Source organism: Sceloporus occidentalis, unplaced genomic scaffold (assembly GCF_023333645.1).
Source record: "Sceloporus occidentalis isolate IW3139 unplaced genomic scaffold, rSceOcc1.0.p SCAF_6, whole genome shotgun sequence".
In the NCBI taxonomy this organism is placed as follows: domain Eukaryota; kingdom Metazoa; phylum Chordata; class Lepidosauria; order Squamata; family Phrynosomatidae; genus Sceloporus; species Sceloporus occidentalis.
The window spans coordinates 22,812,245-22,825,936 of NW_028316986.1; the positions used below are offsets into that span (position 1 = coordinate 22,812,245).

A 13,692-nucleotide genomic window follows, 5' to 3' on the forward strand; every position below is an offset into this window, starting at 1 on the left:
CTTCTAGAACATGGCCACATAGCTTGAAAAACTTACAAAAAACTAGACTTTGAAAATGTTCATTTTCCAGAGCCCTGCCTGGTATAATCCTATAGAAAAGATCTTAAGGCGACAATTTTTACCACTTTGCTCTGTTCACTTCAGTGGAGCCCATTTCTGAGAATACATGTATAGTCAGGGAGGGAACCTCCTTCAATCCAAGAACCAAATTGGATTTCTAAGAAGTTCTCAGGGCCAAAAATCTAATGGAGGGCAGAGACAAAGGCAAAGGATGCTACCAAAAATGCTAGCATATTTTAGTTTAAAGATCTAAACTGATATCAACCAAGCCTTAGGATGAGCATTTCAAACTTCTGAGAATGGGAGGAAAGCTACAAAAGCAAGAAAACAATGATGTCATGAGAGAGGGTTGTGCCTTAATTTTAAGTATTCCAGAGGGTGAGATTGAAACCCCAAGAGGGCTACATTCAGTCCCAGGACCTAACATTCTCCACACTTGGTGTATAGGGTTTTTAAAACTGGATGTCTCTTCTTCACAAAAGGAAAGTCTGCCTGAGGGGTGGAGAAATAAATAAATAATAAATAAAACTTTTTATTTGTATACCGCTTTTCCATCTGATCAGAGCGGTTCACACTGTGCCAATTTTGTGACCTATATCACAATACAAAGCAATACAATACATCAAGCAGTACAATATATCAACAGTTACATCAACAATATTACACAGTTCAATAAAAGTCTAATACCATAAACAAAACAATTAAAAACTATCAGTTGTGGTTGGGCATCCAGATCTTAATTAGGGTGTTCTATCTCTAGAGAGAATCAGGGGGGTATGCTATCTGAAAAAAAAGTATATTGGAACTTGTGGCCTTCCAAATGCTGTTGGATTGCTTTTCACTTCATCCCTCATTACTGGTCATCCTAACTAAAAGTATTTGGAGGTTCCTCAGCTCTGTCCAAAATTCAGAATTTGATGTGATGCCCAGGACCCTGACATGGTGGTTTCAGCATGCCCCTATTTTTCCAGGCTGGGCTGTCACTAAAGGGTTTATGCCAGGGCAACCTGTCCGTGAATACTTATAAAGCTTAGCAGATAACATTGGGCCCATCATTGACATTTAGCCCAGCTCGCATCACAGGTTTGTTGTGAGGACAATAGTGGGGATGGTGGGCACATAACCTCCATGTATTAAAGATGAGGCAAAAAAATATATAATCATGGGATGAAATCTATAATGCTGCTGTCCTAAACATCTTTACTAGAGAAGAAATCAAATGAATAGAGTAGGACATCCAAACAGACTTGTTTAAGATTACATTGTTAAGGTGTGCTCTGTTCTCTTTTCAGCAGGCTGGCAAATATGTATCTCAAGGTTCCAATATACTTTTTAATGGGGGGCAAGGTAATGATTTGGCAATTATTTATCAGAACCTTCAGTTCTCTTGTTTTGTATTCATTTCTTTCCCTGCTAAAACCCAGTCATTCTAATGAGTTTGGGTTGTGTCAAATTCCCTTTCACTGTACATTCTGTACAGAGAATCATATTGCTGAAGATGTTGCTCTTTGCAGGAATCCCATCTCCACCTGTCAAAGTGTCTGTCCAGAACAGAACAGCCCACATGGTAGTAATATCTTGGGTCCCAGGTTCAGATGGTTATTCTCCTTTGAGCAGATGCAGTGTTCAGGTAAGCTGACATCATCATCATTATCATCACCACCTCTTTGTTTAACATTTGCATAGTACTGGGGCAGACAACTATGGCCACTAGATTTTTGGGTTCTGTAAATCACATCATCCTATACCATCTGCTGGGAACTACAGTCTATTAGCATCTGGATGGCTTTGGTATAGTACCCTGGTATAGTGTTTTTATCTGATATTGCAACTAGTACTTAGGTGCTGTGGTATGTATGGGTGTTCCCAATAGAAAAGCTGCAGAATACACTGAGAACATATTCCTTTTTCTTGGGACAAATAAGTACTGTATTCCAATACATGTCAGATGTAGACGGCTTAGTACCTGGATGAGAGAGCACCAGAAAGGAGTATTGGGGATCTCCAGGAAGGCATAGGAAAGAATCCTGCCTAAAACCCTGAAGATCCCTGCCAGGCAGAGTTGACAATACCGGACTAAATGGTTCTGCAATCTGCTTCAGTATAGTGCAGCTTTTTTTGTTCCTATGTATACACCTCCCAATGGCTCTAGACAGCATAGGCAATATTGAGGGATCATGGGAATTACAGTGCCACAACATCTAGAGGGCAACACATTATGAATTCTATTCTAAACTATAAGATACCCTCAATCTTTTAGACTTTGCTTAGAGGGAAGCTTGAAAATAAAACAGTTATGCCGAAGGTAAATTTTAAGCAAGATAGCTGTTCACTATCTGTTTGACATGGTTCTGGTGTACCTAAAGGAAAAAGAGTCAGCTTTATTTTATCAGGACTGGATGAAAGAAGAGTCCTGTAATGCACTAGGAAGCAAACCTGGCTCAGTGCAAAAGGGAAGGGAAGATTTGCCTCTTCACTGCTGGCAATCATATGAAAGTCTGACACTTTCAGTTCCTCCTTAATGGTCATTCTGGGTATCACCTCTAGACAAAAGTCCTCGGGTTAAGACAAGGCACAGTGAGTCATTCTGGTTGCAAACACCAGTCAAGTATATGCGTTGGGTAAAATATAATCAAGTTTACTGAGAAAGTCAGCATCTGTGGACTTGGTCTGCGATGGCTGCCAGCCACGCTGGTACTGTAGCAGGATTGCCATTTTGCATTTCTTTCTTTCTTGGAGTATACTTATATTCTACTTTGTCCTGACGGTTTTAAGTGGATAAGAAGAATAAAATGATCCCAGCAAAAACAAAATCAAATTCATTAAATTGCAAGTCTGCACCATTTTGAAGGCATAACCCTGAACCTCAAAGGCCAGACAGATCGTGAAACAGTCCTAAAAGATGCTGAGGCTAGAACTTTGATAAGTTTCTAGCATCAAGGCAGTTTCATAACTTGGGCAGCTACAGATAATACCTCTCCTTTGCTCTTGACCTCAGAACTTGACAAGTAAGTGTGGATGTAGATATTCAACCCATAGAAGAGGGCAGAAAGGATTTGACTTTCCCACCTTGTCTTCTATTCACCAGCCCCTAGAGTCCCATACTCCAACTTGTTCTTGAGGGTCAGAAGGCCATCCTTGATTGGAATGAGCTGTGTTACAAGGAAGATGAAAGGGGGGGGGGGATCAAGTGGAGGCACTTTCTATAAGTGGAACACAAGTTGTATGCAAATATTCACATTAATGCATGAGGAGATGGTGTATCAGTGTTGTGTTTGCCATTACTAGATCCCCAAGCTCTGCATCAAGGATGGGCACCTTTATGGTGTTGGGAAAGTCTGAATTGCACTTTTCTTTTGAAGTCCTTTGAGAACTGCAGCCTTCCCCCGACCACAATTACCAAAATTCAGTGGCTCTGTGCTACAGTAGGATGCCAGAGCAACCTCCTGTACAACAGAAGACTGGGAAACCATGGCAGAGCACATCTCACAGGGTTCCTTTACTGCAGGAAATGACATGAAGGACAGAAGCAACACACATTCAGCACAATTTGGGGGCACCTTAGCAGTATGACTTGCAGCAGCAGTCAATTTTGCAGGGCCACAGCGGGGGAGGAAGGGCCCACATGAAACCCATGGGTTACACGCTGTCCCTTCCCACTCTACATGCTCAAGGCATTTTTTTTAATTGTTTTTTTGCACAAGAGCCTATGCATAGGCATATGTGCCTAGACTCTCTTCATGCCCTGGAAGAATGATGGGCCTGAATTGTACTAGAGTGTCAAATCCAGCAGGATACCAAGTAGAGAAAACCAGGCTTTCGTAGGTAAAACTCAGGAAACCTTTATTTAAATAAAAATATAGAGCCAGTCCAGCGATGTTCATTGTCAGAATAGACAAGTAAATGTTTAAATTGCCTAATTAAACTACACACAGTTTCTTATTCATTATAATTAATAGACACACTTCTCCCATTTTTCTCATACCGCCCCCTTCTTTGTTGTTACAAGCAGATTCTTTCACAGGAACGGCCTTGAATAGACTTTGGCTCATGTTTGGCTCCCTTCCAGCAATATCTCAGCACCTGCATCCGAGTTCACTACAATTTAATAATACCATTTCTTATTTTTATTTATTTATTTATTTATTTATTTATTTATTTATTTATTTATTTATTTAAAATATTTATATTTTGCCTTTCTCCCACAATGAGATTCAGGATGGGTTACAATAATTTAAAATATTTCTACTAATATTTCTACAATAATACTATTTATTAATTACAACCCATCACACCTAATTCCCTATATTTTATGGTAGGCAAGTGTTTATGCAACTCTTGACAAAGAGTGGATTCCAGGTTCTGGGAAGCCCTTGAACAAGTTGCTTTAAGTAGCTATCTTCAACCCACCCTGACTGGACCTGACTCTTCTGTCCATTTGCCCATTAACTTGCTGCTTCATTTGTAGTCCATCAGTACCACTTCTAAGAGAGAGAAAGAGAGAAAGCTGTGCAGAAGTTATTGCTCATTATCCCTGTTCCACTCATTGTTCATTCTTTTGGACAGTATGAGTAAGCTGGTAGCAAACAAAAATAAGCAGCAGTAGCAAGACCAGGACCAGGAGGCTCAAAGAATTGACCATGGAGTTGCCTACCTTGGACAGTGCTCCTGGATTGTGTACACAGACCCTGTGCATAACTAATAGATAACTATGGCGGGATACAGACCACCCCTTTGGGGCGGCCTGCACCCCCCCTTTCCCCGCTGGATCGGGGGCCTGAGCAGCCACAGCGGCAGCCCCGGAGGCCCCGATCCGCCGCTTTTCAAGGCCTCGGGGAATGCTGCTTCCCCCCGGCCTGGAAAGGGGTGTCCTTGGGGCTTCATGCCCCAGGACACCCCAGGGAGCCACTACCGGGAGAGAAAGGGGCCGCTTGGACCCTTCCCCCCCTGGCTTCCTTCCTGCAGCCGTTTGGTGGCTGCAGGAACAAGGCGCTCCCCAGGAAGGAGCTCTGTTTCGGAGCTGCTTCCGGTGCCGTAAATCAGGCGCCCTGTAGCGGTGCAAGCACACCACGACCATGCCGCGCTGTTTGGATGAGGCATGGCTGTCACATCAAAATGGCGGTGCCCATCTGTACAGGGCGCTGTCATTTTGACATACAGAGTACGTGCTAGGGTTAGGGAGTGTCTGTAAAGGACGCTCCGAGGCAACCCTAGCACGTACTCGGTACATGCTAAAAGGCCCATCTGGAGAGGGCCTATGTTCCTTTGCAAATCATACCTTCTTTCTTCAAAGATGGCAGAGCTAATTCATTTTTACCTGGAATGAATGTTTGCACATAGAACATATCATTCAAGAGAGCTATCAATTTAATCATGGAAAATTTTGAAGTGCAGGTACTCAGCATGACCACCCCTACAGCCAATGCCAAGGAGCATACAAAAATAGAGAAATCATATTCTGACAGCAAGAGGAAAGGATAGGCATTGTCGCTCTTGATATCAGTGAACCAATTCTAGCAGTTCTTTCTACAATGATAAGATCTTTTGTACTGTACATTCAAGACAAAAGTTGCATATCGCTTTACACTCTTAAATGGGGCTAGGTTGCTTTAAATGTGGTCCCTGCCTCCTGTTGCATTTTGGGGTTTGTAGTATAGGGAGGGGCATTTAGAATATTCAGCCAGGGAGCTCTTAAACCTCACTAAACTCCAAACTCCAAGATGCAACAGGAGGCAGGGACCACTTTTAAAACGACCTAGCTCCCTTTTAATAATAATTAATAATAATAATAATAATTTGTTTTATTTATATACCGCTATTCCAAAGATCATAGCGGTGAACAGCAAGTAAGCTAATTAGCAAGTAAGCTAATTTGCCCCCAACAGTCTGGGTACTCATTTTAGCGACCTCGGAAGGATGCAAGCCTGAGTTGAGCTTGGGCCCTTTTGCTGGTCTTGAACTCGCAACCTTGTGGTTTTGAGTGAATGGCTGCAGTACAGGCATTTAACCACTGCGCCACCAGGGCTCCTAAGAGTGTAAAGCGATAACCTCTCAAGCTACAGCTAAATACTATACAGTGGGCCCTTGGTATCTGCTGAAGTTTTGTTCCATGGATTGATTGTATACCATTTTAAATCCATGGATGCTCAAGTCCCATTAAATACAGTGGCATCGTAAAATGATATCCTTTATATAAAATGGCAAAATCAAGGCTTGCTTTTTGGAATTTATATTTTTTCGAATATTTTCAAGCCATGGATAGTTGAATCCATGGATGTGGAGAGCGGACTGTACTCTACAGCAGAAGATTCATAACAATATTTTGTCGCTGTGGAAAAGTTCCATTCTCCTCCCACACTTTGTTGTTGTGTGCCTTCAAGTATTTCCGACTTATGGTGTCCCTAAGGGGTTTTCTTGGTGTCCTGGACTGTGGCCTGCACACACACAAACAAATGCTGATAAAGATGGCTCAGCAAGAAGGGAGCTGAGAGACAGTCTACAGGCCTTTCTGTTAGTCCTAGAGAAGTAAGTCACCAACACAGCCAAGGTCAGGATACCAGAGTTCACGGAAGTCAGTTCGGTCCAAGGTCAGGGCAGCCAGAGGGTAACAAGAGTCCAATTTGTTCCAAAGTCGAGGGTCCAAGATAAACAAGGGTTCAAGGAAACAAGAAGCCAGTGCTGACAGCAATCACCAAGAAGGATACTGCAATAATTGCTGGCAAAGGGTCAGTGTTCTGTAGCTACTTAAATACAGGACACCCTCCCTTGTGCCAGCTGTGGCTTATCAATAGCTTGCTTCTCTGCCACCCTCCTGGATCGACGCACGCAAGCACTCTCAGCTCTCCGCTGCCTAAAGGTAGGAACCTCCAGGCTTGGTTCTTCCCCAGAGTCACCACTAGGCTGCTGAGCCTCAGGAGGAATCCCCAAACAGCTAGGACCTGGCTGAGCTTCAACCCCTGGGGCTGGGAGATCAGAGCTGGGGTCTGGCAGGGCAGGATTAGGACCTGGTACAGCCTCCATTTTCTCTTGCACTTGAGGAGCCACAACCTCCTTCGAGTCCTCCGAGTCCTGCTCTTGGCTGGCCATGACATTTGGCAAGATTTGTCCAGAGGTGGTTTGCCTTTGCCTTCCTCTGAGGCTGAGAGAGCATAACTTACCTAAGGTGACCCAGTGGGTTTCCATGCTTATCAGGATTTGAACCCTGGTCTCCAGAGCAATAGGCCAACACTCAAACTACTACATCACACCAGTTAAATTCACAAGGAACAGGGAGGTCTCATTTGGGCTATGTGGAAGAGTGTGACAGATGATGGCATCACCTCTGCAAATTAAATGCTGGTGTTTCAGACCACAAACCCTGTCTCCACTGCAACACTGAATACACTGTGGAATCCTTCATGCCACAGGACACTGGGCTGGCTTTCTTCCTTTAAAAAGTTCTGTTGCTCTCCAAAAGCTTTATGTACCAAGCAGATTGCTAGCATTGATTGAGCTTACCAACTTGTGTGGATTTTTTTTAAAATGTGGATTATATTAGAATGTTTTGAGGTTTCATGTCTACCATAATAATTTATGCTATCAAAGATCTTATTGTACAGTCTGTCGGGCAAGTAATTTGAAAATGACCAAAAAAATTCTCAAATGTAATATGAGGTCAGGCACCTTCTGCTTAATGTTTACATATTGCACAGGGCCATGGTTATGCATTTTATCTTGGTCCCCTTTGGCCAAGCCATGTCAAAGAAATGGAAGTGTGTAAATGCCTGGAACAGAGCCAAGTAATCTGAAGTTTTTTTCAGTTTCTCTGAAGCTGCGTGCTTCAACAATAACTGTTTGTGCATCCAAAATTCCTGGAAGTGTGGGCTGCAAACCTACACACAGTAAAACTCCTTCAAATCCCACTGATCTCAGGGAGATTTACGCCTGAAGCAGCCAAATATGAAGTTTACAGGACCTACTTTGCCTTTAAGTAAGATCTTAAATTCCAAACTGAAAAAGGGGAGATATAAATAAATATAGTAAAATACTACAACAGTGATCTGGAGGTTTGTCACCCAGAACCAGATGCAACATAATGGTACAGCTAGGCAGATGTAAACTAAAACTTAAGGAAGAGAGTGCATCCAGGCCAAAGCTTGGAAACATTACTCTTTTGGACTACATTTTCCATAATCCCCAGTTGGGGATTCTGGGAGTCGTAAACCAAGAAGAAACTTTCCCCAGCAGTACTCTGGACCCACACTCAGCTCAGAAATCTGTGATTTCAAGCTCACAATTTCTTTCTTGCAAAGAAGGACTCCTGGATTTTTCCTCCAAATGTGTTTTACCAGCAATTGAATTTTCGGGCTAATGTAGAGGAGGGTTTTTAGGATGTCCTGTTACTACAGTCAGCCCTCCTTATCCATGAATTTTTTATCCATGGATTCAAGCAACCACATTTTGAAAATATTTTTTTAAAAGTATGAATTCCGAATAGCAAAGCTTGATTTTCCATTCTGAGGGTGTTGTTATAAAGACTGTCCTAATATATAAAACCCACTATTCTACTGGTTTTGACAACTGCTTAAAATTAATTACTCCTAGCAATTTATTTTGTGATCTGTAGAACAGAGGAGATCTCAGCCCAGGATCTCTTTTTACTAGGATTGCAAGAATTGGCAGATAAAAGATGTCCACTTTTTGAGGGGTGGAAAGTCTGTCCCTTACAAGATTGGCAGGTATTATAAGGAATGTCCCTATCTGAGCGCTAGAAAGCTTTTCCTTTCATATAGACTGAGCAAGATGTCATCCCAAATCTCATATTTTGGGATGTGGGCTCCGTATAAAAACAGGAATGTGTATGCCATGTAATTTATGACTGTGGACAATATGATTATATGTAGTAAAATCAATAGTTTCATCTGGTATTTTGGCAAAACACAAATTTGTTAATAGGTACTCCCCAATTGTCAGCCTTGCATGTCTTTACTCTTGACTGGCCTTTACTGGTATTTTGAAAAACTGGCAATGCAACTTTTTACCCTAAGATTACATGGGGTAGCAGCTGAATGATGTTTTTCTAGGCACAGTGATTGGCTAAAGCAGTCACAAATGCTCCTGGACCAGAGCCGTAAACTCAGTGTATCCCTAACCCCCAAATCCTTTCCATCTTGGTTGAAAACTAGTGGAAATCTCCTTTGCAGATGTGCCAGTGCATATAGTCTTATGTATAATATAGATGGAAAGCCAAAGCCCCAGAACAATGCAGGGGTGCCGAGTCATATCCGCAGAGCACGTTTGTGTATCCAGCCCTTTGTGATCATCCTACATTTTTAAAATAATTGCTTCATACATCTGAGGAAGTGCCCTTTCATGTAGATAGCCAGATAGCATGTGGATTTCCTGAAACTGGGGCTCATTCATAAGAAAGGTCAGGACATATTTTCCATATCTTTTCTGGCATACACACACTTCTGCCCTTTTAGCACTGAAATGGAACACCACAAAGAAAGAAAAAAGCAGTTGTGCAATATCAAGTGAGTATCAGTCTAGCTATTAGATTCTCAGAGCTTGAGAAAGTTACATTTTTGGCTTAAAATTTTTGGATTTCCCCTAGCCAGGATAGCCATTGATCTTACTAGCCGAGAACCTCTGGGAAGTGAAGTGCAAAAAAGGAACTCTTTCCATCTCTGACTGTTTTCCTTTTTTTAAAAAAACCCCCACAGTGTCAATCCAAGCTCTAAAAGCATTTGAGGGTTCTGAATGAACTGCTTCTCCAAGCGACAAAGGGTGGGTCAAGAACAGGGAGATGCATTTCCTTTCCGGATGCTGTCATGCAAATGGTATTTGATGCTACATTCTTACTGATGCTCCAGAAATAAGGCAGGAGACTAAAAATATATATTTTTAAAATCCAATATAATATTTTTATGGGCCACTTGCAAGCCAGCCAGTGCATTGGTTTGAATTAGGATTCTAGGAAACTAGACTTTGAATCCCTGCTTGACCATGGAAAGACTGAGCAAATCACATTCTCTCAGAGAAGGTCAATAGCAAACCCTTTCTGAGGAAATCCCCCCCCAAAAAAAACACCTGTCATAAGTGTACATTAGTATCACCATAAATTGGAATGACTTGAAGGCACACGACAATTGATTGCTTTGCAGATACAGTGATAGACACCAGATTTTATTAGTTAGATTTAATTCCCATCTTTTTCCAATCTAAGATGGGAAACATTATTCTCTTCTCATCTCCCTGCTCATCTTGGTACTATGGGGTAGATTAGAGTCAGAGAGAGAGAGAGAGAGAATTATTGACCCTTGAATGTTATGGCTCAGTAAGGACTTGAACTTGAATCTCCCAAGTTTTGGGCTCAGAGCTTGGAAGGTTACTTTTCATTATTTATTACAGTGTTTATGTATTTCTGTTACTCATTATGATGATTTAAAAACATTACTCATTCCACTGCTTGTTACTTTTCCATTACTTTCCCATTACTTTTTGAGGAAAAGACCCTTTTATGAAAGTAAAGGAATGAGAAAGGAATGGTATAAAAATGTTAAATCCCCAGTAAAATGACTCTTAAAATGACCTTAAAAGTAACTTCCAAAAATAGCTCAAAACCACTACATCAGGAAAGTAAAATTGCTCTCTTCCAGGTTAGCATTCTCTGAAGATGCCAGCCACAGATGCTGGCGAAACGTCAGGAATAAATTCTTATAGAACATGGCCACATAGCCCTAAAACACCCACAAAACACTATTGCTCTTACTTGTTAGATTGCTTTTTATTTAGATTTTTTCAAATTGCATACAGAACAAAACTCATGCAAACATCACATGGTTTTTAAAATGTAACTTTGTTAGACCCTTATTATCTAAAAAGTAACTGGTCAATGGTAGCAAACTTTTTACTTTCATGCTTAGTCCAAGCCAGTACTCTAACCATAACTCTACACTGGCTTGCAGTGCAAGTCAGGATCTAAAGCAGGGGTCGGCAACCTCCGGCCCGCGGGCCAGATGCGGCCCGCGGAGGCCTGGTGGCCGCCCCCTACCTCCCCTTGCCGCCGCCGCCGCCGCGGCGGCTGCCCGTCGCGGCGTTTCGCCGCTCTGGGCGCCGCCATTTTGGGCGGCAAACTGGCGGCGAAGTCTCGCGCGACCTCCCTCGAGGTCGCGCGAGACTTCGCGGCCATTTTAGCTGAAAAAATGGCGGCGCCCAGAGCGGCCTCTGGGGCTATGGGCGCCGCCATTTTTTCACCCAAAATGGCGGCGAAATCTCGCGCGACCTTGGGGGAGGTCGCGCGAGACTTCGCCGCCATTTTGCCGCCCAAAATGGCGGCGCCCAGAGCGGCGAAAAGCCGCAATGGGCAGCCGCGGCGGCAGCGGCGGCGGGCCTTTCAGAGGCCCGCTGCCGTCCCTGGGGCCCTCCAGCAGGGCTCCGAAGGCGGCAGTGGGCCTCTGGGAGGCCCGCTGCCGTCCCTGGGGCCCTCCAGGAGGGCTCCGAGGGCGGCAGTGGGCCTCTGGGGGGCCCGCTGCCGTCCCTGGGGCCCTCCAGGAGGGCTCCGAGGGCGGCAGTGGGCCTCTGGGGGGCCCGCTGCCGTCCCTGGGGCCCTCCAGGAGGGCTCCGAGGGCGGCAGGGGGCCTCTGGGGGGCCCTTTGCCGTCCCTGGGGCCCTCCAGGAGGGCTCCAAGGGCGGCAGGGGGCCTGCTGCCGTCCCTGGGGCCCTCCAGGAGGGCTCCGAGGGCGGCAGGGGGCCTGCTGCCGTCCCTGGGGCCCTCCAGGAGGGCTCCGAGGGCGACAGGGGGCCTCTGGGGGACCCTTTGCCGTCCCTGGGGCCCTCCAGGAGGGCTCCGAGGGCGGCAGGGGGCCTGCTGCCATCCCTGGGGCCCTCCAGGAGGGCTCCGAGGGCGGCAGGGGGCCTCTGGGGGGCCCGCTGCCATCCCTGGGGCCCTCCAGGAGGGCTCCGAGGGCGGCAGGGGGCCTCTGGGAGACCCTTTGCTGTCCCTGGGGCCCTCCAGGAGGGCTCCGAGGGCGGCAGGGGGCCTCTGGGGGACCCTTTGCCGTCCTTGGGGCCCTCCAGGAGGGCTCCGAGGGCGGCAGGGGGGCTGCTGCCGTCCATGGGGCCCTCCAGGAGGGCTCCGAGGGCGGCAGGGGGCCTCTGGGGGGCCCGCTGCCATCCCTGGGGCCCTCCAGGAGGGCTCCGAGGGCGGCAGGGGGCCTCTGCGGGGCCCTTTGCTGTCCCTGGGGCCCTCCAGGAGGGCTCCGAGGGCGGCAGGGGGCCTGCTGCCGTCCCTGGGGCCCTCCAGGAGGGCTCCGAGGGCGGCAGGGGGCCTCTGGGGGACCCTTTGCCGTCCTTGGGGCCCTCCAGGAGGGCTCCGAGGGCGGCAGGGGGCCTCTGGGGGCCCGGTGCTGTCGCTGGGGCCCTCCAGGGGGCCCTCCAGCGCTGGTGGCCCCCACCAGCTTTTTTGCCGGTCTCTGACGGGGCCTGGGGCCCCGTCAAGGGCCAGCAAAGGTGGGGAGGCCTGGCCCCTGGAGGGTGGAAGCTCCGCCCCCGGTACGCAGCCCCGCCCCGGAGGGTGGAAGCTCCGCCCCCGGCACACGGCCCCGCCCCGGAGGGTGGAAGCTCCACCCCCGCACGTGGCCCCGCCCCGGAGGGTTGAAGCTCCACCCCCGGCTTCGGCCCCCCAGTCGCCTGAGGGACACCAACCCGGCCCCCGGCTCAAAAAGGTTGCCTACCCCTGATCTAAAGCTATGCATGTACACAAATTGCAGCAGGGTTTAAATGTGGTGTGGTTTGGCTACTTTCTTGAACCCAGTGACCTCTGGCACTTCAGATTTGCTGCCTTTCAGAATACAAGAGCCAGAAAGATATTTATGACGTTTTTACAAATGAATTATACCCAAAACAGGAACAGCTGGTTATGATTACTCTCCGCTATTTGCTTGCCAAAGTATCAATTAACATCAAGAATTGTTTCACTTTGCTCTTCTCTCCAGTGGGTATGGTACTGAAGGGCTAGTGAATGCTGCCAAAGATGAGATGTCACAGAATTTGAGATGAAATTAGGTCTGAGCTGAAATGTTGTGGGGCACTCCTTCCAAAAGTGTGTGTGGGGGGGGGATTTTGGTATTCCCAGTGCATCTGCGTTGTTGCACTGAAAACTTGGATGATCCTACAAAATGTGGCAAAGCATGTTCTGTTAGGAATAAAGGCAAGAAGCATTGCTTTTACTCTGATTTGGCTCAGTGATGACAACTGTAGCCAAATCTGGTTGGCTGCCTGGTGATGTGATATCATCTCATTGTCTACATGATCCCTGCTTGGCTGAACAATTCACGCAGCCAGAAAAGCCTCCTCTTACATCATCATTTTATCAGGGCAGGTGCTGCAAACAAGAGCAAAGTAGTAAAGCCAAAGTGTGGGCAGGAGTGTGTACTGTATTTGCCCTTGTTCTGTATAAAATTACCTTCTGGCTATGTTTATAAGCATAACATAATAAAATAAACATAAATGAATTTCACGTTTAGACTTGGGTCTCATCTGTAAGATATCTCCTTATGTATGTGCAAATATTCCAAAATCTGAAAAAATCCAAAATCCAAAACACTTCTGCTCCCAAGCATTTCAAATAAGGGAAACTCAATCTGTACA

The 13,692-nt window shown here is 45.9% G+C and overlaps 1 protein-coding gene across 3 annotated transcripts in view; it reads left to right on the forward strand.

Annotated features, from left to right (window-relative positions):
- LOC149310494 (tyrosine-protein kinase Mer-like) overlaps positions 1–13,692 on the forward strand; it is an 85,134-nt gene that overhangs the window by 25,344 nt on the left and 46,098 nt on the right. For all 3 annotated transcript variants that reach the window (XM_089529067.1, XM_089529069.1, XM_089529068.1), the window contains exon 6: positions 1,575–1,690. In XM_089529067.1, the coding sequence (XP_089385193.1) occupies positions 1,575–1,690 (116 nt within the window). The remainder of the gene's footprint in view (positions 1–1,574; positions 1,691–13,692) is intronic.